At 46.4% G+C, this 23,055-nt stretch overlaps 1 protein-coding gene across 1 annotated transcript; it reads right to left on the reverse strand.

Moving 5' to 3' along the window:
• Window positions 1-9,556: 9,556 nt before the first annotated feature.
• On the reverse strand, window positions 9,557-15,994 carry TMEM72 (transmembrane protein 72). The gene is made up of 5 exons (XM_069863229.1): window positions 15,573-15,994; window positions 11,577-11,643; window positions 11,079-11,150; window positions 10,227-10,366; window positions 9,557-10,036 (listed from the first exon to the last, which is right to left on the reverse strand). Exons 1-5 carry the CDS (start codon window positions 15,640-15,642, stop codon window positions 9,576-9,578), a joined length of 810 nt encoding a protein of 269 aa, XP_069719330.1. The 5' UTR covers window positions 15,643-15,994; the 3' UTR covers window positions 9,557-9,575.
• Window positions 15,995-23,055: the final 7,061 nt, after the last annotated feature.

The raw sequence follows: 23,055 nt of genomic DNA on the forward strand, positions 1-23,055 counted from the left end.
AAGGCCAGAGCTACATAATTGCTTATGGCAAACTAGCTTCTTTATGTGGTACGTTAGCTGTCAACTGCTAGTAGGTGAAATCATAAGTACAGGGTGTATATGCCTGCAGGTTGTGCACGCGCAACCCTCTACTCACAATGGCTATTTTTTTCCCCTAGATGACAACTCAGCTCAGAGTGAAATGCAAACCAACTTTTCAATAAAATCTCAGTAAATTTATGATTTTTTTACACCATTATAATTTAAATGATGGCTTTTCAGAGTTACTTCAAGCATGGTAATTATTACTGTGAGCATATAGGTTTTGATATTATCCTTGGGCTTCAGAATACTTGATAGGTAATTTCATAGTTTTTTATCCAGTTCTTTTATGTTGTGAAGGTTAGAGAGGATTTTGTGTTTTGGTTTTGGGTTTGTTTTTTTTTTTCCCCATTACTGATATATTTGATTTTGGTATTAGCTCTGGTGGTGAGACTGCTTTATGCTCAGACTTTTCTACTTATGGTGTATTTCCTTACGAGCAACAGGCCATTGTGCTTGCACAGATCTGTACAACACATACTGAATGAGTGTATGTAACCATGTAAGCATGTACTGCAGAGGTTTGCTTTGTTAGCATGGTAATCCCAGAGAGTTTGCTGCCTTTGAAACATCAAATGCATTATGAACCCACTCCCCAGCATGCACTCATGCATTTCTGTCTGGGAAAGTGCAGTCAGAAATAGTATAACTGTGCCTAATTAGAGACAATCATCCTGATATTTCCCAGCAAAGTCATGTGGATTTACCAGAGTAATGCAGAATGAAGTAACAGCCTGTTACTATGCAATGCACGTTTGTCTTGTTTATTAGTAATAGATAGGGGAGGTCATTTAGGATAAACTTGGTTTGCTAAACACAATTGTAGGATGTAGAGGTGCGGTATCTCCTTTATGAGCTGAAGAAAAGCTGGTTAGCTGCAATTGTGGTGCTATAAGAACGTACCATTCCCATACACACCCTGGTGCTCCGTGTCTCCAAGTCCTGTCTTCTCTATCTGTTCTGTGAGGTGGTACACATCGTCCCATTATTCCTCCCATGAAACCACACAGCTATACTGCATGAAGCATTGTATTGCACAATGTTTTCAAATAATCCCTGAATTAAAAAGCTGAAGGAAAATGTATTCAGGGTAATTAATTATCAAGTATCCACATATTTGCTTATGTTTGCTATATGTTTACTTCTTTTCAGTCTGCCTTCTGTTTTTTTTTAAGAGGAAGGAACCACTCCTAATATATGTGAAAAGTCTAGTTCCAAAATCAGCCATATTTTGCCATACTTCTCCTCAGGATGCAAGAAAGAAATCTTCATTTGCTCTCTTTTGTTCATGAGGTAGGGCCAACTCCTAACTTAGCCAGCCTCCTGTCCCTTGTCTACTTTTCTGTACTTCAGCCCTCTTCAAAGTCCTGTCAATGTGTTCTACTCACACTGTTTTCTTGCATGATCTCCTGCCCCATGTGCTTGCTTTTCATTTCAGTATCTTGTCATGCTTTCTTTCTTAGATGCCCTTTTGCAACTTTTCAGCCTTTCATAAATTCCTCCCACTTCTCAGCTTTCCCACACATCTTTTTCTATTCTGCCTTCATAATCATCATATGTATTTTCTTGCCTCATCATTTCTCTTATGTCCACCATGCACATTTACACCCCAAGTGCTCAGGCATACCAAGACCCTAGGTGAAGTCCCAGGGGTTCTTGTCATGGAATTTCTTTTAGTAAATCAGATTTCTGATCTGAAGAAGTAACATTTCAGTGTCATACCATTGGTCTCTTTCTCCAGAATGTACAGCAGTTGGTATGACCTTTTAATTTTACAAATGGAACAAATAGATTCGAGGAAAATGTACATAAGAAATTATCATAATTTTGAAATAGAATGACTGCCTTCCTTTGGACTTCAGCCTAGGTCTATCAATGAATAGCCTTCAGAAATTCCTCTTTTCTAGTAGTGGCAACTTGAAGTTATACCTACATTGGAATGACATTTGTATTATCTGTAGCTATTCCATTTCTTTCCATTTCAGTCTAGTCTAGTCCATTCCATCTACTCTATTCCTCTTCTGAAACTCAGTATATTCATTCTTATAGAATAGACTATAATACAACTTTTTGTGTCAGGTCTTCTTCTGAATATCAGCCAGGTATGGAAGATATGATTTCTGAGATGTTTGCTATGAGACAATTTCTTTCCTGCTTTTCATACATATCCATTTGTGAGTGATTCATCTGAGGCAGAGTAAATTTATAGGCACGTGAACTTGGAGGTCTGTTAAAGTTTCTCATGACTATTTTGAATAAATCAGATTTTAAACTTGATTAACTAGATCAAATGAAATATAAACCACAGTGTAGTAAAACAAATTTTACTTGGCTTCAGTGCAACGATTTCTAAGCAGGTATCCTCTGCAGATATTTAGCCATACACACACCTACTCAGCTTCATTAGAAAACTATTCAAAGATGTCAGATATTTTCCTAAAAGGATAGAACAGGGGCAAAATCCTAATAATAAAAATATCTTTCATCTTAGAAACTACAGCATCAAATACATTGAGACTGCCAAAACAATTGACAGTTTTCAGAAATATGAGTTATCTTATAATTTCTCATTAGTTACATGAAAGCTCTAGTGGATATCACAGAAAATTCTAGGGTGAGTGGGCATCTGGAGTTGAACTCTGGGTATTTCTCTGTTGTCATCTACAGCTCTAAGGAAATAACAAGGAAGGAGGCAGTCTTTCCAGAGTGGCATGCAGGATGCTGTTTCAGGGCAAAACCAGAACGGTAGCTGCAATAACATTTCCATGGCAATATTTATCTTGTCTGGCAGTTTGTATCACGTGATCTGTCACAACACCTTTTCTGAAAACACAGTGTTCACTATTGATGGAGAAACTCATACATATGGTGCTACTTCAGGAAAGAGCAGTGCTGTAATTAATGGGTTCGGTGCATTCTTAATTGCAGCTGCAGGACATAAAACAAAAAAATAATCTGCCATTTTATGCCAGCTTTTCCATGGTTGAAAGTGCTATGTAAGTGGAAAATAATGATATACAGTAACAGAAATCTTATGAATAATATCAGGTTTTGAAAAGTAAAGGTTATTTGTATTTATAGCTATCTGTATAGCTATATATCTGTATAGCTATATATCTGTATAGGGACTGTTCTGTGCTTTCATTTGAGGTTTTGACTTAGAAGGAATCAGCTTGAAGGACGGAATGTTTGTGGCTATGACTAACAGTTGGAAGTGAAGAAATCATAAAGCAGGTTAGCATGGGGTTGATAAAATAATTATAAAATAAATGCAATAGTTTACAGCTGGGTAAGATCCAGAAGAAGAATGGCAACAGCAGAGCCTTCTCCATTTCCAAACCAGTTAGCAGGAATTTGTTTACCATTTCCTTCTTAATCCTTCTCATGGTACTTCCACATGAGAGATGTTGACAGTAAGATTGTCATATTTTTACACTATGACCACATGCAGTCCCAATGTGAAGCACAAAACATGTCTATTGCTGGAGAAGATGCTTTGACTTCCATTTATACAAATAACGATTTCTTCTGAGCCTGCAGATGCTTACATGAGAAGCAGATGCTGGGAGGGAATAATAATAATAAGTACTTGGAGAGGAATTCACTTTCATGCCTGGAACTGAGTTTCTGATGGGAAGGTAGCTCCCTTCCCGAACCCTTCCCCTCAAGGACCTCCCAGATCAAGCTTCCCTGCCATGCTCTTACAAATGTATATGCCCAAGGAAGAGCTTCAGGTTTCCTGGCCCATCTGACTTTGCTCACCAGATCTTGGACTATGCACAAGGTCTGAGTGTTGTAATACACCTGCACCTTCATTGGCTGCATCAGTTTTCCCGAGCTTATGAAATGGGGACACAAAATGGGATGTAGCCCCTTCATCTGATTTGGCTTGGTCCAATGCTGGGGACTGTCTCTTCAATAGCCACAAAAGTGAAAGAGATAACTGGACAAAGATTTCTGACCTTAAGATGGAGAAATGTGGTGCTGCTATATCAAATTCAGAAGTAATGTCACGATACCAAATTCCTGCAGAAAATTTTCCTTGAGCGTGGCTGAGAGAGTAGCCCCACTCAAGAAAAGTAGTAGTAGGCATCAAGAGTTGGAAGGTGAGGTTTGCTCCAAAACAACAGAAAAATTTAACAAGTTAATTAGGGCTTCTGTATAAATTCCTTTTGCTGGGCTCGTCTCGTGTGGCTGCTGACTTCTTTCCTTCTAGGCACAATTTTGTAGGTGTTACCTCCCTCTGCAGTGTTGAAAGCCACACCCAAAATAGCAGCTGCAAGTGTGGCATGCCAGGGAGAGCAAGCACAGGCACAGTGACCTGCACCAGCCAGGGAGCCGGGGGTGATAAACAAGGTTGGGCACCTGGATGAGTAGCAAACCCAGCCCCTTTTATGGGAGAGGTTTACAGAGGGAAGCAGCAGGAGATTTAGGGCAAAGAAGAACTGTGCAATCACATCACAGTATGTGTGTAATTTTTTTTTAGTATGGATTGATATGATATTTCTTTTTAAATATCTTTTCTGGATGAAGCCAGCTATGGGGTGGAAAAGGTTGGAGAGGCTGGGCAGAAGGAAGAGAATGGGGTGGGGTCTAGTGTTAAGATGCTGTTCACAAGTCCCTCCTGTGATGTATGAAGTTCCCTTTAGGGACAGGCTGGGGTGAGGTGGAGCTACCGGGAAGCATTACTCTCATTCTTTTTTAATTTTTTTTTCCTGTCTGAGGTATGGATTTCCTATTCGGTGTGTGATTCAAAGACTTGGTATTTTGCATAGAGTCTCAAAACAAGGTTCAATAAAGTCACATGCTGAGTAAAACAGCTGCCTAGAATTAGTTTCCTAAAGGTACCTTAATCATTCACTAGAATGTAACCTAAGTGCAGTCATTTCACCAGTGGTATGCAAGATAATATGTAGAGGCTGGAAGACAGATTGCTGCTTTTGCCTGCACCACGCCATTCACAGAAGGGAGCTGACAGCTCTGAGGAATCCCAGACAGGTTTGGGACTGGTTTCTAGTTCCTGTAACTTCCTGCACAATACAAAATGCAGGAGTCCAGCCAAAACAGAACCAGCATTTCTGGCCCAGAGCATGAGAGAATCTCTGGAATGGGACAGGAGAAGGTGACAGGGCTGAGGAGTGGTAGAGTCGCTCATGTGTAAGCATGCAGCATTTGTAACTGAGTGGAGACAGGTCCTCGCCTGCATGTGGATATGATTCAAAATTGAATTTGGAGCCGCCCATGTCACTGATGTCAATATTGGTATTTGCTGCTGCAAGGGTTGCACACGCATGTACAAGCTGGGCTGTACATTTCTGACACTGCAGAAATGGAATACTTTTCTCTCCAAATACACCTTATTTTCCAAATGCTGCTGTTGAATGGCTAAAACATTCATATCCATTTCTCAAATAAGTAGCAGCACTCAAAGAAACTGAGGCCCAGAGTCCTTAGGGAGAGCTGAAGAGTTTAGAGGGTGACTGTCATCTACGTGCCTGGTGTGAGGCAGGAGCCCTGTGGTGGGGCAGGTAGCCTACTTGCCTTCGGGGCTGTACAACAGCTACGTGTGCTAGTGTGCACTGGAGTCAGAGAGGAATTGTAACTAAAGCTAAATCTAATTTTGCCTTTATGTAGAAGTTAAAGCTAGAGTAATTGTTTGCAGCATACTAGTTCACTGAGTTGTGATGGTGGTTGTCAAGTGATGTTGTAGAGCATTTCCAACACACGTACATGCAAAACATGCAAATTTTTCCTTGTGTACCTTTGGAGGAAACTTTGAAGGAAACAATTTCTGCCACGATTAGCACACAGAATTTTACCTTACACATGATTTCTTTAGGATAATTCATCTCACTTCTTTTCTGCATGTGAATCCATAGTAGTTTATAGCTTTATGCATTCAGCTTTAGCTCAGCTGATTAGCTGTATGATGAATTAACTGTAACGCAGGCAAAAAATATATAACAGTGTTCATGCAGTGCGGTGTGGACTTCCCAAAGTTCAGACAGCTCAAATTCAGATATCACTGTACTACGCAGTTAATAGTGTCAAGTTCTTGAACTTTTTTTTTTTCCCTGTGATTACTCTGCATGTATGAGCAGTTTTCAGATACAGTTCCCCCCCACCAGCTCTGTACAGTATCTGGTGCTTTCAATGGCCCCTAGAATGCCCCTCACAGCTAGATGTAGGGAGAGGGGCCAACAAAGAAGTGCACACTTGAGTGAGTAAACTCTGAGCCCTCTGCAGTCATCTGACACCCCCCAAATCTGAACATTTCCTCTGTTTTCCAGTTTCCTCTGTTTAAAGTCCCCCCCTGGGATTCTAAAGAAAGCCTGAGCCTGCATTTCTTTAAATAGTTGAGCTGTTCTGACATCCTGCTGATTGTGAAAGGGATGCTTTTATCCCCTGTCCTCCTCATTTTGTGCCTAGCCCTTACTCCATGAATTTATTTGGCTCATTAACCCAGAAGATAGTCACCTGCTTTCTTTTTCCCAATTATTTTTCTTCTGGGCTAATGAACTCTGTCAGCTCATAGAGCTGGCAGATAGCACCAGGGTTAGGTGTGTGAGGAGCAGACTGAGGGATATACAGGCACCTTAGCAAGGGCATGCTGAGCAGATCAACCTCAGTGGTGGAAGTGCACCCGTCTTGTGCTGTCTGGGGCATAGCTGGACTGCCACTGAAGGAATGTCCTGTCCTCTTCTCTGTGGACTCAGCACACCCCTAGCACTGGTGCAGGCTCTTGGTAGATTCCAAGGTGAGCCAGCCATGGACCTTGACTGAATAGGTACTTTAATTCCACAGGAAAGATGAGCAGCATTTTTTTTCAGTCCTGAGCCAGGCCAACACAAAGGAGCAGGCAAGAAAAGCAGCCAGTGTTGTGGGTTGGGGAAATAAGATCCTGAACCATCTCACCTGCAGCTTCCACAGTCTTGCTTCCTAAGGGAAATGTAAAATAGACTTTCAAAAGATGAACCTAAACCCTGAAATATCTAATTCTGCAGACTCTAATGATTATAAACTCATTTTATGCATTTAACAGAACAATGGAATTTGCCCCCTCCCCCCCTGCAGAGTGCCACAGATGCTCTCACTGTATTGATTCTCCCCTTGACAGCTGGGCTTGCTGCCCCACTGGTATGAACTATGGGGCTGAAGGAATAAATTTGTTGTAGAGCAGCTATTCCCCCCACAGGCTGCCCAAACTTTGTTCAGTGCTACATAGGAAGCTACTGAAATTTGGTCTTTCTCTCATCAGCAGATCACTTGATCTATTGGGAGCAGTACATTTTCTACAAACCTTATCTCTGTTTGTATAATTAGTTATGCAATGCTCAAAGAAGAGCCTTGGATTATGCTAAATGCTGAGCTTGCTAATGAGAGCAGGTCTAATTGCAAAGCAGATGTGTGATTGAGTCAGGGAGCCAGCTTCAAGCACAGCATTTTGGGCTAGAGTTGCCACGGCTGGGTACCCTATTGGCATAGCTGGGTTGGGAACTTTGTTGATGCAGATATACTGTTTGGCTACTAACTTTAGAGGAAAATAATTTTGTTTTTATTTCTGAATATGATGAGTATATGAGCTTGAGGGTAAAGCTGTGGCTGGATCCTGGGCTTCCTACTGTCAGTCATGCAGCATTAGGCTATTAATGGGCACAATTTTCTGAAGATATTTTTGCAGGCACAAGACCTCCCTACAGGCAGATGTGTACGTGACTCTTTCCCAGCATGCATTTATGGGGAGTATGGTTAATTTGTGCAGCCAGAGGAGGAGGTCTCTAATCCATGTATTGTGTTTAAAGCAGACCAATACCAGATATCTTTTTAAATGTTGGTGATGCAACAAAGCTTTTTGTTCGTGTCTGGTTGTAGGAATAATAAGCATGGGCAACCATTCATAAGCTGCTCTGGTGGACAGTTTTGTTATCAAGCACAGGCAGCCAAATATTGTGAGTTAATATCTTCCACCTTCTTCCTCATCCATCTCCCAAATCTGGAGTCACTTAAAAAGAGTTTATTAAAAAGTGGGACTGGGTTCTTATCTCAGTTGCACTCTGGTTTTTGAACTCTTACACTTCACATTTTCACACTCACTATGAACTACACTGTTTTCCTAAATGAAAATGGTGATTGTGACTCAAAGAGACAAGATTTTAAAAACAAAGAAATAAAGTATTTCTAAGAAAAACAGCCAGCCCCACTGGCTTCTGCCTTATAAATAGTCTTAGCTGGTCCTTGGTATCTTCTCTCCTTACTGCCACCACGCCCCAGTGTTGCATGTTTGGGCTTAAAGCAGTTACAGCTTTTCATCTCAGCAGCAGTAAGTGTGGCCTCATGTTATGCATCTGAGAAAACCCAGCTACCTGAGTTCTTCCCTATGTGCAGCCAGAAGAGTTGCCTGATGCTGATAAGAGGGTCTTGGTGGTATCTGTAGGTGCAGGTGGCATTTGCCATCTGGAACATAAAGTCATAGTCCTCAGGTAGCAGAGAGACAAGGGGATGAGACAAATGGAGACAAATGCCTGATTTTAGGTGAATGGTCCTCAAAGGGCAGAAAATATGGTTGGATCAAGCCAGAGGTGAAGGGCTTGGGGAAAAGCTGGCATGGAGGGGACTAGTGGGATAGCGTCATTACTTTATTATTGCCTTTGCCCTCTGGGGCCCATGATTAACATACTTTGGGAGTTACACAGAGTCTGCTGTGCAAACACAGTGCTGAACCTCATGACCTGAGATGCTACATCATCCCAAAGCTCTTCTAATTCAAGAGGTCTGTCCAGGCAGGGGACACCAGGAAGCCCCAGGGTCCTCCCTGCTCATGTGTGGGTGTCCCCAACTGAGAGGTGATGACTCTTCTGGGCTGAGTGTGTCACAGGGGAGGGGACTCAGCAGGTGCTAGCCCCAGAGGTGTGCTTGATCTCAGCCTACCTCTGGAATGATGTTTTGGATGCCCTGAGCCTGCTGCAGCTTGTGCAGGTGCTATGAGGGAACCTTCAGGCTGCTGTGCCCTGTGCTGGATATGTCCCAAGCCCTGAGTGCTTCCATGTGCAGCAAGGGCAGGGGGGAAGAAACTGCCTGCAGCTGGGGCTGCTCTGGGCTCATGGTGGTCTTCCCTCCTCCTGCCTGCTGCTGCCCCACGGGATGCACACACCATGGCTGTGATGTTAGGCAGGGGCAGCCGCTGTGATGTACAGTGCCATAACAGTGCCATGAAGCCATGGGAGTGGAAACTTTACTGTCCTGGCACTACCCTGGCTGAACCACCACCTGTCCCCTGGGCACGGCACTGCAGGGGCTAGGGACCACCACTGTCACAAGGAGTGGGACGTGTAGTGCAGACAGACCCTTGAAAAGTGAGTGACACAGTTGTCACCCTGGAGGCAGGAAGGGCAAGTAGGGTCATCCCTCAGGGCTCCTTGTCTGCTGGAGCAGCAGGGAGGGACACTAGTGGCAGCGATAGTGCATCTGCCCTGTCATCGTTCCTGCTGAGAGGCTCAAAAGAGGCCTGTGGTGCTGAGGGGAGCAAGGATAACAGGGGCATCAGGTGGGGTGAGGATGGGTGTTGTGTCTGACATGGTCTCTTCAGCCTCACTTTCCATATCTTCCAAGCTCTCACTGACAGAAGGGATGATCTGCACGACCTTCTCCTGGAAGTGCACTTGCTTGCGTGGGGATGGCAAGGCTGCTGGTTGGGCAGGAGCTGCCAGGTTCAGGCTCCTGTCCTTGCCACCCTTCAGAATGCTCTTCATGTGGCCCAGTAGCGAGTGGTGTTGATCCCTCTGGGCCCCATGGAATGTGTAGGTCTGCTCAGTGTCACCAGCGACAGTTGGGGCTGCCACGGTGGCTGAAGGGTCCACATACTGGCCTGCCTGGGGATGCGTCTCTTTATGTCCTGGGCTCTTCCTTCTCTTGCTCAGCAGGAAGTAAGCCAGGGCGGTGAGCACCAGCATGGACCCTGGGGAGAAGGTTATCTTGGCTGAGAACTGGGTTAAGGTGAAGAGCTCACCAAGCAGCACTTGGTCTAGCTAGCTCAGCACCACCTGCAGCCAGGCCAGCACCTCACACACACCCATCCTTTCTGGCCCCCAATAGACCATGCTTCTCTTCCATCTGCACTACTACCCATCCCAGCTTGCAGTTCTTACCAGGGATGGTGACATGCCAGACTAGGACTGGATGAAGGAAGCAGGCCACTGAGAGCAGCGTGTACCCCAGGAATTTCTGGAAGCTCCCTGGGCGCCTAGCTCGCTTCCAGCAGGCCTGTGTCAGGGAGTCAGGGTTGTATCTGGGAAGAGAAACAGAGGTCTGTGTTGGATGGGGTACCAAGCACATGGCAAGAAGATTCTGACCTGTCACCCATCTAGATGTGCGTATCCTCACTCTGGTTCTCCAGGAAACAGGTGTGTTGGTCAGGGAAAGTAAACAAAGCCTGAGCCTCTCCAACAGGTTAAAGAAGCCAGGGGCTACATCTGCCAGAGGTCAGCATCTCAGGCCATCTCTCCTTGATGTGTTTGCCCACTTGGACACCCGCTGAGTGCCTATTAGCAGGATTAAGGTGTTACCTCTAAGTTATCAGGACTTTTGAGTTTATATGAAAAGGTAGCAGAAGTGCTGAGAAGTACATGAGGATGGTCCACATTTTAACTTAAACTTCAGCGCTGTTTCTGGGAGGGGGCTGCAGCTCACTCTGGGAATCTGGCTCTTCCCTCAACCCTGGTCCCTTGTAGGTCTTCATACTGTGTGTTAAGCAGATGTTGCGGACCATGGTCTTTCATGCAGATGCTCATCAAATTATGGCACAAACTTGTGTTAAAACAAAACATGTGGACATGGCCACATTTATCTCCCCCCTGCCTGAGTGCACTTGCCATGACATTAGGGGTGGGACCTTTGGTTTGGTGTTTGCAGCTCTGTCAGGTCTGATGTTGCCTGTAAGGGGCAAGTTGTCTTAGGGAGGTCCCACCAAGGCTGGAAAAGACTGGACAGGGTCTACTCACGTGAAGCACATCTCCAGGAACAAACTGATAAAGAAGAAGCCTTCACAGACAGTAACTGCAACCCCTGAAAAACTGAAAAGTGGAGCTGTCAGGGGGGCAAGTCCAGGCTTGCATATGTTCTCAAGGTGGCATAAGGGGAATAGAGGGCCAGGTTTTATGATTAAGTTCACAGCAGAATCTGTGTGCTGGGGTCTTCTCACCCTTTACCTGACTGGTCTGTGGAGGAGAGCTTAAAGCCCTTCTGCCGCCAGGGAGTCAGCTTGCAGCCAGTGTCACCTCTGGCCTGCATGAGTCTGCAGTAGCAGGGGTGATGCAGTAACACCATCTTCTCCAACAAAACAGCTTATTCTTTTGAAACCTAGATGTGGAGATTTAAATTCCCCAAAGCTTCCGAAACTGCTCTCTGCTACTGTTGCAGTCTAGTCTGGTGCAATGTATGGTGGAAGGGTCAAATATGTCACCTCCACTAGCTTCAACTCCAAGGGCAAAAATACTCACAGCAGATAGAATGCCAGGCTTTTGAATTGTCCTTGCTGCAGAGTTTCTACTCCCACACCGATCAGCACTAGAAAGAGAAGGCAGGAAAGATGCTGACTGCAGGGTTGGTTCCCAACTTTTTGGTGCCCCACCAGCTCCCAACATCGATGCCCTGGTTTCCCCAGGGGTTGATGAGGCTGCTCCTCCCATGCTGTACAGCACATCAGGACTGCCAGCACCAGTGATTCATGCTGACATACCAGCCCAGGGGGATCAGAGCTGAACGTTGGCCTTGCCATACAGCCCAGAAACCCTGTCCAGCTGCATCCCTGTCATGGCAGCCTTGCCACTGCATGGGCTGGGGAGAGGTGCTCTGGGGATACCATCTGGCCTTGGAAAGCTGAAGAAGGTGAGCAGCCATGTCCTGTGTCCCTTCCACACCCTGCCACACCGCTTCATCGTTGCTGCCACAGGAACTTCCATCCCACTTTTCCATCCAACTCTGCCCCTCCTGGTCTGGGGACCTCTCTGCCCAGGACACCCCAGTGCCTGCCATCCTCACTTCCCTGTTGTCCCTGCTTGCCCAGGCCTGCTGCACCCAACATGCAGCTGCAGGGCAGCAGCAGGGCAGGGGAGCCATGCCAGCTGCCTTCACAAACTGTTGTAGCCATGGCATCAAGATCCTTTGCTATCCAAACAGAAAAACATATAATGGGAGCAAGGAGATTAAAAACAGGGAATGAACGTCCCCTCAGTTCACCAGCCAGCACAGCACACTGGGGAGTCAGTTTAAGGGGGATTAAGAGTATTAGCAAAGCTAAAATCTTCCTTCAATTGGCTGTTGGGGGCCAATAGCTTCAGTGAATGGAAAATTTCCTTCAGCATCCTGTAATTCTCCTCAGGACTATTTCCAAAATACTGCAAAACCGAAGTGCCTCACTTCAGCTGCAGCAACTTGGTTCATCTGCAACCAGCTGGTCACCATGCACAAGTGTCAGTGGGATGAGACTGAGCAAAGCCCACGTCTCATGGCCAGGGCATCGCTCTAGGTAGTCACTGCACTTCTGTCTGCGCTTGATGTCTCCACATCTCACTGAGCAGTCTATGCCCACTCACTGGTGCTTATGAAGTTTACAGCTGGTCCTCCTCAATGCACTTGAGGTGCTGATTTGCTTAATTTTTCTGAACTATGGTTTGCCCCAGCTGGAGAACAGTGCCAGGCACCCAAATGGGGATGTAGGCCACTGTCCACCGAGACCATGGGTCAATGCTGAAGGTCATGCCTGAGCACACAGCTCTCCTGTCTGGGTGGCACAAAGACCCTCTGTAGTCTCCCTGTGCCACCTGCAGCTGCTAGCTCCTGTCAGCCAGGGGAACACATGGGACCCATGTGCCATTATCCTCTGTGGAGGCTGTTTCTCCATCCCTGAGCAGAGGCACAGGGAAATTAGTCTCATCAGAGGGCTGTGAAGCTGTGTGAGCTGTGTAATCCCTACATGCAAAGTACCGTTCTTTGCTATCGCATGACTGAGAAGCCTTCTTAAAAATATTCCCTACAAATGTGGAATTCATTCATCCATTCATTCCCTGCAGTTGAATGCAGAATTCAACAGCTTGGCTGTTACGCTTGAGTTTCTGCTCTGGATGAGGATGTTTCCTGATGTTGCACAGCTTCTGCTTTATCTACAAAGCTGTTTAGATGAAGAATCTGCAAGAAGTGAAGGGCTCTTTCTGAGGTTTTTGTTTGTACTAGTTGCTTCCTTGATTTGGATCTTATCCAAACCATGTGGCTAAAGGCACATGATTAGGAATTAAACCATGAGAATTAAGAAATATGTAAGGACTCTCTCCCTAGATGCAGAAATCACAAGGCCTAAAATTTGTTAACTACAGACATGCACCAAACTGTGGCGAATTGTGGGGCTGTTTGATCACTCTTAAATTACTCGCCATGAGGTTCTGCCAACAGTAAGGCTGTCTGATTTCTCACACACAGAAACTCTGTAGCCCGACCATTGCACTCCAAGATCCTGGGGGAAGGGGTTTATATTACGTGGGTAACCTTCTGTGTTTGCCAGAAGCTTATGGAGCTGGCCAGGCCTTCTCAGAATCAATTAGTGAGGCTGATGCACTCTCCTCTCCCTTTCTTTCTTTTTCTTTTTTTTTTTTTTCCCCCAAACGAACCCCATGGGATTCTCTTCTGCATGGTTTCCATTTCGTGCAAAAACCTCATACACCTCATCAGACACCGAACACTGCATTGAGCTGTTTTCTTGCTCCATTGAGACACATAGAGGAATAAAACACAGGCACCTCCCATTCCTTCACTGGTCTTTTGGGAAAGTTAGATGATACTGGGAGTGCATCAGAGCTGTGGAAAAGCATAGAGTGCAGCTGTCTATGCTCTGCAATGCTCAGTAGAGAGATGACTACACTGCTCATTTCAAGAACTACAGGAAGAGGTACAGATGATGTAAAAGGATGAAAAAAAAAAACAAGCAGGAGGTAGAGATTATATTCCACTAAGACATTTATAAGCTACTTTCAATTTTGCTGTTCGAGCTTTAGTTTTCCCATGGTAACAAGCTGATGTTTTCTCCCAGGAAGGTGTCTGTGGATTTCCCTGTAGCTTTAAGAGATAATATGACCAGCATGGGACTCCCATGGGCTCCAGGGGGATAAGGAATGGAAAAAGGCAGAGATTTGCATTTGCTGGTTAAAGCCATGTCCCGGCTCCTATCTGTTGCAGTATCATCATGATGTGCGCTTATCTACTGGGAGTTTGTATAAACTCAGAGATTCAAATCTCTGCCTGTTATCAGTCCTTAAAAGCACATTCCAGAGCACAGTCTCCAGTGTCCCAGCTGGGCTTCAGGTGTCCTTGGGGACCTTTGCTCTCTTCAGCTGCCCTGTGTGCTTTCTACTTTGCCCCTGAATTGAGCAAAGTTTCTCTCAGGGCTGTCCGCAGTTGTAAATGTAGGAGAGCTTGCTGCAACCTACACTTCAATGTCTGAAATGTGAAATACCTTGGGGTCTCACACAGGAACGACAGGTACCACTTCAAGTCACCTTTCACCCAGAACCTCTGGTTCATACCTCCAGTCTTTAGCCAAATCAGGTACTTTAATCTCTGTTTCACTGATGGGGAAACAGAGGCAGAGAGTACTGCTTGTCCTGTCCTCTAAAAGTGAGTCAACGGCAGTACCAAAGTGAACCGCTCAGCCCCCTGTATTAGCTGTTTCCCCAAGTCCCATCTGGAGATGCCCTGTGTAAGAGGTTTATTCACCACAGATCAGTCCTTCTGGGTGAGATACTGTGCCCAAGACAGCTGGCTCGAAACGCCTACATTTCAGCAGAAACCAAGTGCTTGGGTGTGTCACCAAACCCAGAGGATGCTGGTCCCAAGCAGTCTTTGGCAGTGGGTGAGAAGATGCAGCTGACCTGTTAAGTGTATTTATGATGTTTGTTCTGCAGCTATAACGTGAACTGCTTCCTGAGCCTGCTCCCTGACAGGTTACTAGAGAGGCACTTTGGCAGTAACTGTGCAACCATGGCTGGGACCTCTCCATCCTATCTGGCACAGTACACCTCACTGTGCACAGCACAAGGAACTCTTCCTTCATTTTCACATTCCACAGAGCAGTCTGGCAGTTTTGCACAGCCATGAGTATTTTGCTTTTCCACCTCATTCACATCTTGCCTGTGCCCATGTCTGTTTTATAAGAATTTAATTTAGTTTTCTTTTCCATTTGTATTTTAGCTTGTCCTCTGCTGTACTGTGTGCTCGCTCTTCCTTTATAATGTCTCACTGTGCCTCCCACAGCATTTAGAAAGAGCCTGGCCAGGCATCCAGCAGTCTCCCTCCCTGGGTCCCAAAGCAAAAGTGAGCAAGTTTCCCTGTCCCTGTCATAGAATGGAGCAGTGGCTGCACCTGGCCAGAGGCAGGGAGACACCTCAGGGGCCCTGACACCCACTCAATGCCTTTTAGGGCCTAAGAAAAAGAGAGCTTGCTCTTACCTGCTGCGGTGGAGATGCCCAGCAATCGACAAGTGTACTCCAGGGCACTCCAAAGCGCCTTGTGCTGCATGGTGAAGAGATGAGTACTGCAGTGCTGGCCAGGCAGAAGCTCCTTTTCAGACCTGCTTCATGCGTAGTCCAGCAGCTCCCAGCCTCAGTCAGAGCCTTCCACGCCCAGGACCAAGTCACCTTCCTGAAGGAGAGGGCACTGCATTCAGGAGTCCCTGGAGAGGGTAGTCGGAGAGTGAGCTGCCACCACAGGGAACCAACCAGTCAGCACTACTTCCCGCTGCTCCGGTGGCAGCTCTGGAGACTTGGCCTTTTCCTACTTGCTTGCTGCTTGCTTGCGTTGCCGGCCCAGTGGTGATTAATGATTGGTAAAGGGGGTGTGCAGCTTTAGAAGCATTTGCACCCGGGGTGCACGGCCTGCTCCGGAGAAGGAGGCTCTGGAAACCCAAGCTGATTAAATGCATGTGAAGTCATTAGTGCTGTGCAGCTCCTGGTAGGTTAACCATTTGTGAGGACAGTGATGTTTGCTCTTGGTGAGAAGGTGGTATGATTTTGGCAAGCTGTGATGCTCTCAGGGCACCCCAGCCCTTTGCAGCTGAGCCCCCACCATGGCTGCTGCTCCCCATGGAGGTTTTGCCAGGCTATGACTAGTATGGCTTGGGCAGCGTCTAGGTGGATGAACAACCACAGGAACAAGGAGATCTATTCCCAAGGCTCCTATGGACCCAGGCGGGCCATATCAGCAGAGATGTGTATTTCTCTTTTGGTAACCTCAGTTAAACATGTATCTGTGTTGTAGTCACCAGCTGTTCAATGGCACCAGAGCTATTTGAGTGTCACCACTGTCACACAAGTGTCCTGACACAGGGACAGGGATGTGTACGTACTCTGACCTCTTTGGATTGGATTTGTTAGACATCTTAGGGATTCTTGGATAGTCTGTTCAGGACATAGCACCTCTGGAGGTGAGCAGACCTAGGCATGTCTGAAGGCCAATATGGGACAGCATTTGCTTGCTATGGACTCTGTTCCCACATGCCTCTGTGCATGAACATGGTGCATCTCACTGGGGGTCACCAATTCCATTCCCATGTGCTCCTGCCTGGGAAAGAGGCGGTGCTGGCAGCAGCACCTGGTCATTGCAATCCTGGCAGGAGTAGCGTGGGAGCAACAGCATAGTCCTGGCAGGCAATGCAGATGTCTGGTGCCTGCGGGACCACAGGTTCACAGGTCAGTGAGCTCACCTCGTGTTGTGGCCAGTGTCGGGTGAATCACTGCAGCCTCTGCCCCTTGCTGCACTTGTTGTGAAGCCAGCAGTGATGCGTGCAAGAGGCTGGGTGAATAACGCACAGCTCACACATAGGCAGCCCTGCAGGGAGGCAACAACTGAACAAGCCTGTCTCCTGTGATCCCTTCTCACGTGCCTGAATCCACAAAGCTGAACCTGGCTAGTATGTGTTGTAGAAGTATCCTGGGAGTAGAGACAGCTTGGTCCAAGGGCATAACAACAACTTTTCTTCCACAGTATCTTGGTCTATTTTTCAGGCTGGTATTATCACAGGTTAATCAAATGCCTGAGCTCATCTAAGTCCTTAATTCCTGTAAATAACGTCATATGGTGTTTTTTCTGAACACTCACAAGGTGATGGGTAGCAGGGATTTTATATCAGGCAATACTGAAAGGTTTCGGGGCAGAGCACATTTTCCATATGAGTACTTTCCACCTGAGTAGGGCTCCCAGAGCATCCCAAGGAGCAGCGCTGAATGTCGCCGACCCAAAATGTATCTTTGCCTTTCAGCACTAGCTCTGCGTTTGGGTGGTTTCCTCTTGTTCTCCCACGCCACCATGGGTGTTTGGAGGAGCTATGGGTTTTCCACCACAGATGACTCAGCGGTGTGTCAAAACTTCCTTTTTGAGAGAGTCAAAAATAGGGAAACAGAGGCACAGAGCAGTAAAGGTCACAGGAAGGACTGAGGAGAATCCAGCCAGACACCTTGCTGCCCTACCTGCTGCGGCAGGGCACCACTTGGGTGATCCCTGTGTCCTGTCACAGTGCATCAATTCAGGCTCCAGGGGAACCCTCCACTTCCAGAAATCTCTAAAATTCCTTAAGAGACCTGAGGTCATGCAGACTGTGGGCGTCTTTTTTCCTTACTGTCTTGGTTGTTTCTTTAACATTGATGTATTGAATTTCAGATGTTTCTTTACAAATGTGAAAGACAGAAAACTACTTAAAAAGCAAATAGATGAAAGGAAGATGTAAGAGTCTTTCAGAATCACTTACAGCCATGAGCTTAGGCTTCAAGAAATGCAGCAAACACCACAGTGCAATTCTGAGAACTGTTAGCACCCACACTTCAGCAGCGCTAGCACATCTCAGTGCAGCAAACTTTTACCTCCTCTCGTGACACGGATCCCCATTGCCAACATGGACAGTGCAGCGCACTGGGCTGTTGCTCCAGAGCTCTTATTAAAATGCACTGAGCTCTCACCCAGAAACTAAATGACTTTGTCTAAGTGCCCTTGACAGCAATGTTTCCTTTATAGAGAGCAACAAGCCCCAGGGTTTAAAATAAACTTAAGTTTATGGGTGTTGGTGGTCATGGAGGAAGAGAAGCCATTTGGGAAAGGCAGATTAATATGTTAACAGTTTAAACCTCCTCTATCCCTCCCATGTTCCCTTAGCTATTGCTTAGCCACTATTCTCTAAACGAACCTATACCAGGCTTCCTGAGGGTCCTTGTCCTCAGCCTGGGAAGATCCTTAGCCTAAGGTAACTTAAGGCCTTCTCCACTCCTATTCACTGGTGCACTAATGCTTCTCTCACCCCAGTGCCCAGAAGGAGAGCATGGAATAAGCAGGACAAGTATCCTCAGATTTGCTCTGTAGCAATGCTTCTTTAGCAGATCCCTCCTTCCATTAAGGAATTTTTTTGCTAGTGCTCCTGTAAAGCAGCCACACGTGAACCTGAGTTTTCCTGCCTACATTCAAGGGGAGGGTGATGATACCTTCAAGGAAACTGTGAGCCATTTGAGTGTGGATTGGTGAGGTTTTTAGGAATGAGTTCATGCATCTGGAAGAGGACTGAAAACTTATGACTTTAGAGGGGGTTTAATAGCCTGTAACCAACACTGCAAAACCTATGCATCAGCACAGCCTGTTCTTGGACACAACAGCAGCAGTCCCCACTGCACATTAAGCCACTTCCCTTGTACAGAGCCTTGCCATTGGCACTTCAGTCACCAGCCAGGATTCACATTTACAGGCTGCTTCTGGTGATACATGGTTTGATTTGAGAGGATGTTGTTTCAGTATTACCATTTCATAGTGATATTAGTCCTCATCTTCATTTCTCCCTCCTCACACTTTGCGCAAGTCATTTCGCTGTGGCATGGCCACTGTGGACATATTTCTGTGACCAAGGCCACAGTGCAGCATCTGTACTGAGTGGCTGCTCTTGGAAGGCTGCAGAGGAGCAGCATGTACCTTGTGTCTTGCCTCTGTGAAATGATGATGTTGCAAGAGGGCTGTGGTGAGTGGAGATTCCCGTCACTAGGCGTAGGGCACCACAAGCCATGCTTTGTCAGAAACCTATGGGAACATGCTTGACTTACTCAGCTATTCTTACTCCCTGATCATCATATAAAACCAGTTCCCAACTGCCATACACAATGCTTTAGAATTTATTTCTGCTATTTCCGCCTGTCCTTCCTCGAAGCCCTCACTTATAACCACCATGTCAAACAGCCTTGCTTGGCAGCCTTGGTCCCCTTGCTGAGTGTTAGCAGCAGAGTGGGATCTTTTTTCACCAACATGTCCATCTGAGACAGACTGACACCAGTGTTTTCCCGTGGCTGCCAAAGGACGAGCCAGCAGGCAGCTGCCCAGAGCCTTTGTGGTGGTGCCATTTGCTGCTCCCCTGTGCCATCCTTCCACTAGGTCACCTGTCATGGAGAGGAGCTGGATTTTCACGACAGGCAGCTGATGATAGATGGATCCAGATGACTGGAAGCACCAATGAACTACAGCTATTATTTCACTAGGTACAAACATAGCCTCATGGTCAGTGGGAGTTTTGCTCTGCCTTGAATCACCAGTGCTCCACAACTTTTCAAGCCAGTGTGAATGAACTGAGAGCATCTCAAAGTGAGCTTGGCAAACCTCCCTTCTGTCCCAGGGCAGGGAAAAAAACATGGCACTCGGGTGCCTGAAGCCACATAAACATTAGTGCTGGAGAGAAAACTTTATGTGTGTCCCCTCTTCCTTTGCCGCAACCACAAAACCGTGTCCTCTGGAGCCTTCAAACCTCGGGCAGCACTGCAAGTCATGCTGGGGATGCCCGGCAGGGGACAGCAGGATCCCACTGCTGCACTGCCAGCCCTGCTGCTCCCTGTGAAAGGCTAATGCCTGCCGGCTGCAAGGGAGGGATGGAAAGCCACCATAAAGTTGTACTGTCTGAACCAGAAGAGTGTGATAGACACCACACAGATCTGAAGAGAGTTGGGGGGACCCCGGAGTGGCGGTGAACATGAATCAATAACTGGTTTCTTTTACTTTATGCTCTGTGATCAAAGGGTGTCTGACGTGCTGTCACACACTCGCCCACTCTGGGAATTTCCCACCGTGCTAGGGATGGGGTCAAGGCTCACCAGTATACTGCCCCCATTGTCCTCCATCAGGTCAGCCAGCCCAAGAAGCCTGGACAGCACAGCCCCGGTGCCACAAGCTGAGACAGCAGAGAGAGGGAGCTGGAGGGGCTGGTGAAGAGCCTTTGTGCTTTCAACCTCTCTTGGGGACTTTCTCACTGCTGGCATGGATGGAGAAGCACTACGTTTCTTGTGGGGCCAGGTCTGGCGTCTGCACAGGCTGTGCCTTGTGACTAACAGTAGCTGGGGCCGAGCTCTATTCCATATGTCTGGTGTTAACAGAGTTCATCACACTGTGGTGTGGGATGATATGGGGATGCTGCTAGGGGAAGGGGTCAGGGCTTGATGATAAAGGCAATGTTAAAGGGCAACTGAATGTGGGAACATACTTGATACATTTGTGAGGATCTCGCAGGCCTCTAGAGCACCTATACCATCCTCTGGTGGATGGGGGCAGAGGGTCCAAGTAAACTGTGCCTTGGACTTGATGGTGACTCCTGCTTTCTCTGTGGAACCATCAGGAGTCCTCCCCATGGCCCCAGACTAACTCCCCTCACTCAGAAGGGGACCTCCTAGCATGCCAACATAAACCTCCCTTCTATTTCATAGAGTCATAGAATCATAGAATCACTTGATTTGGAAGGACCTTAAAGATCATCTCAGCATTACTTCTAATTACATGATTTAAAATCATGATATTTAGGGTATAACAGTAAAGCTAAAGCAGGAATGCTGCAGTGGAACAAGGGAGAGGGAACAAGGAGAGCTGAGACTAAATTCAAAGCTACATCTGGAGGAAATGAATGCCTCCAATCTCACTGCTACTCAGTTGCCTGTGAAGTTTCTTTGCTGCCACCAGAGTGTGAGTGGTTGGAAGGGCTGAGACATCTTCACCTTTAATAATAACATTTTATTTCTAGCAATGGGCTGTAGTAAAAGAAGCTCAGGCCCATACCACAGGTCAATAGAAAGCTCAAAGCCCAGGGGCTACCAAAGGTAACTACACAGGAGCAATGCAGACACAGAAAAACTACCCATGAGATACTCCAGAGCAGCCTCAGTCTATTTCTAAGTAGCTGAAGAAGTAACAAAATCAATTACACTTTGTGTCTCAGAATCAGCAGTTCAGCTGCTGTTGTGATCTCTGAGTAAGGATTGTAACCTGCTTCCAAGGCCAGCCGATTCCTTCCTCAGTGGCTACTGGGTTATATAGGCTCTGAGCTGTCACACTAGGAGGTGTTTGAACTGCTGGCCAAGCTGTCTAAGGCTCCATATCCCCTCTTCCAACTTCTCCATCCTTCCCCCCCTCCCCTCCCCTCCCCACTACAAAAACATTGCTAATATGAGCTGTCACCCAGGGAGACAGAAACTCATAGCAGCAGTGCAGAACCCACGTGCAGGGGTGAGAGGGCATTCACAAGGTGTTGCCTTCCCTGGAAAAGTGTGACATGCTGTAATGTACCGTATATACTGATTGTCATCAGCTGATTGTCATCATTTAGACCCGACAACACGGCCAAGAGGAGCGCTGTGTCAACAAAAATTAAATGCTCTTAATGTTTCAATTGCACTGATTAATTTTAATTTTGAATGGAGAAACTGAGGCAGAGTGATGCCTTGATTCAGACAGTATCACACAGAATATCAGCAGCACAGCTTACCTGGGGATGGTGAATCTTGCCTGTCTGTCAATGAGTCTGTACATCCCTACTGAAATCTGATGGGACCTCTCAATCAGAAAAAGCTACTGAGCTCAAGTGTAGCATGATTCATTCACATGACTCAGAATAAGTGCTAAAAGTTGTGCTGTGATGATGAAAAGTGAGATCCATATCTGTGCAAGGTGAGTCTGTAACAAGACTGATATGCCACCTTAACACTAGAGAATAAGGCTGATGTTTTTCTTATTCCTTTACAGCAGAGAAGTTAGCACCACAGGAGGAAATGAGGTAGAGTAAAAGGAGCTCACAAAGAGATCAAATGTTCATGTGTTGACTCTTGGTTTGGGGTATATTTCATAAAGATGGATGGAGCGGTACATTATCAGCTAGTGGGAGGAGAGACTGCTAGTAACTCTCAGTATAAACAAGATCTGTGCATGAGATTCAGCCCACAGACATTTATCCATCCATCAAAACCGTTTGACTTTCTGCCCTCTTTTCTGGCAAAGGGGACTGGTAACTTATCCCTGCGTGGGTGTGGACAAGGTGTGCACAGCAGTGATTGATCTACCTGGTGACTGAAACATACATCAAAGAGCCTGCTTGCTGCATTTTGGGGCCCAGTGAGCAATTTATGGAAGGGTTTATGCAGATAAATAACAAGAGAGATTTATGTGAAGCAACACAAAACACTTTTTTGTGGCTGCAGAGATGTAGAAATACTCAAGTACTTGCAAGCTGTGGAACAGGGGTTATTTATGTCAATGTTTCTGTCTAGTAGAATTTATTCTGGGGCTTCATTTTACTTGGTGTTTCCTCCAAAAGGCTGTAAAGCAAACAAGCACAGCAGGATCCATCACCTCTTTTACTATGTTGTCTAAAAAGGTTTCAAGCGTACAGGTTTAAAACAAGGATGCTTGTGATATCACCACTATTTGGCGCAGGGTAGGAAGAAGCCTCTGGGAAGAGGCTGAGAGCAAGGAGAAGCAGTGGCAAAGGAGACAGACCTCATGGAAACAGGGGTGAGATGAGGTTAGATGAGTCCCTGGAGTATCTCTGTATGGCATTTCTCTGTACCCCAGCATAGACACCAAGCACTGGATCAGAAAAGAGGAAGCCTCCTCTGCAAACCCTGCAATCCTGTCGCAGCTAGTGTGATTTGTAGG

This window comes from Phaenicophaeus curvirostris, chromosome 9 (assembly GCF_032191515.1).
Source record: "Phaenicophaeus curvirostris isolate KB17595 chromosome 9, BPBGC_Pcur_1.0, whole genome shotgun sequence".
Taxonomy (NCBI): Eukaryota; Metazoa; Chordata; class Aves; order Cuculiformes; family Cuculidae; genus Phaenicophaeus; species Phaenicophaeus curvirostris.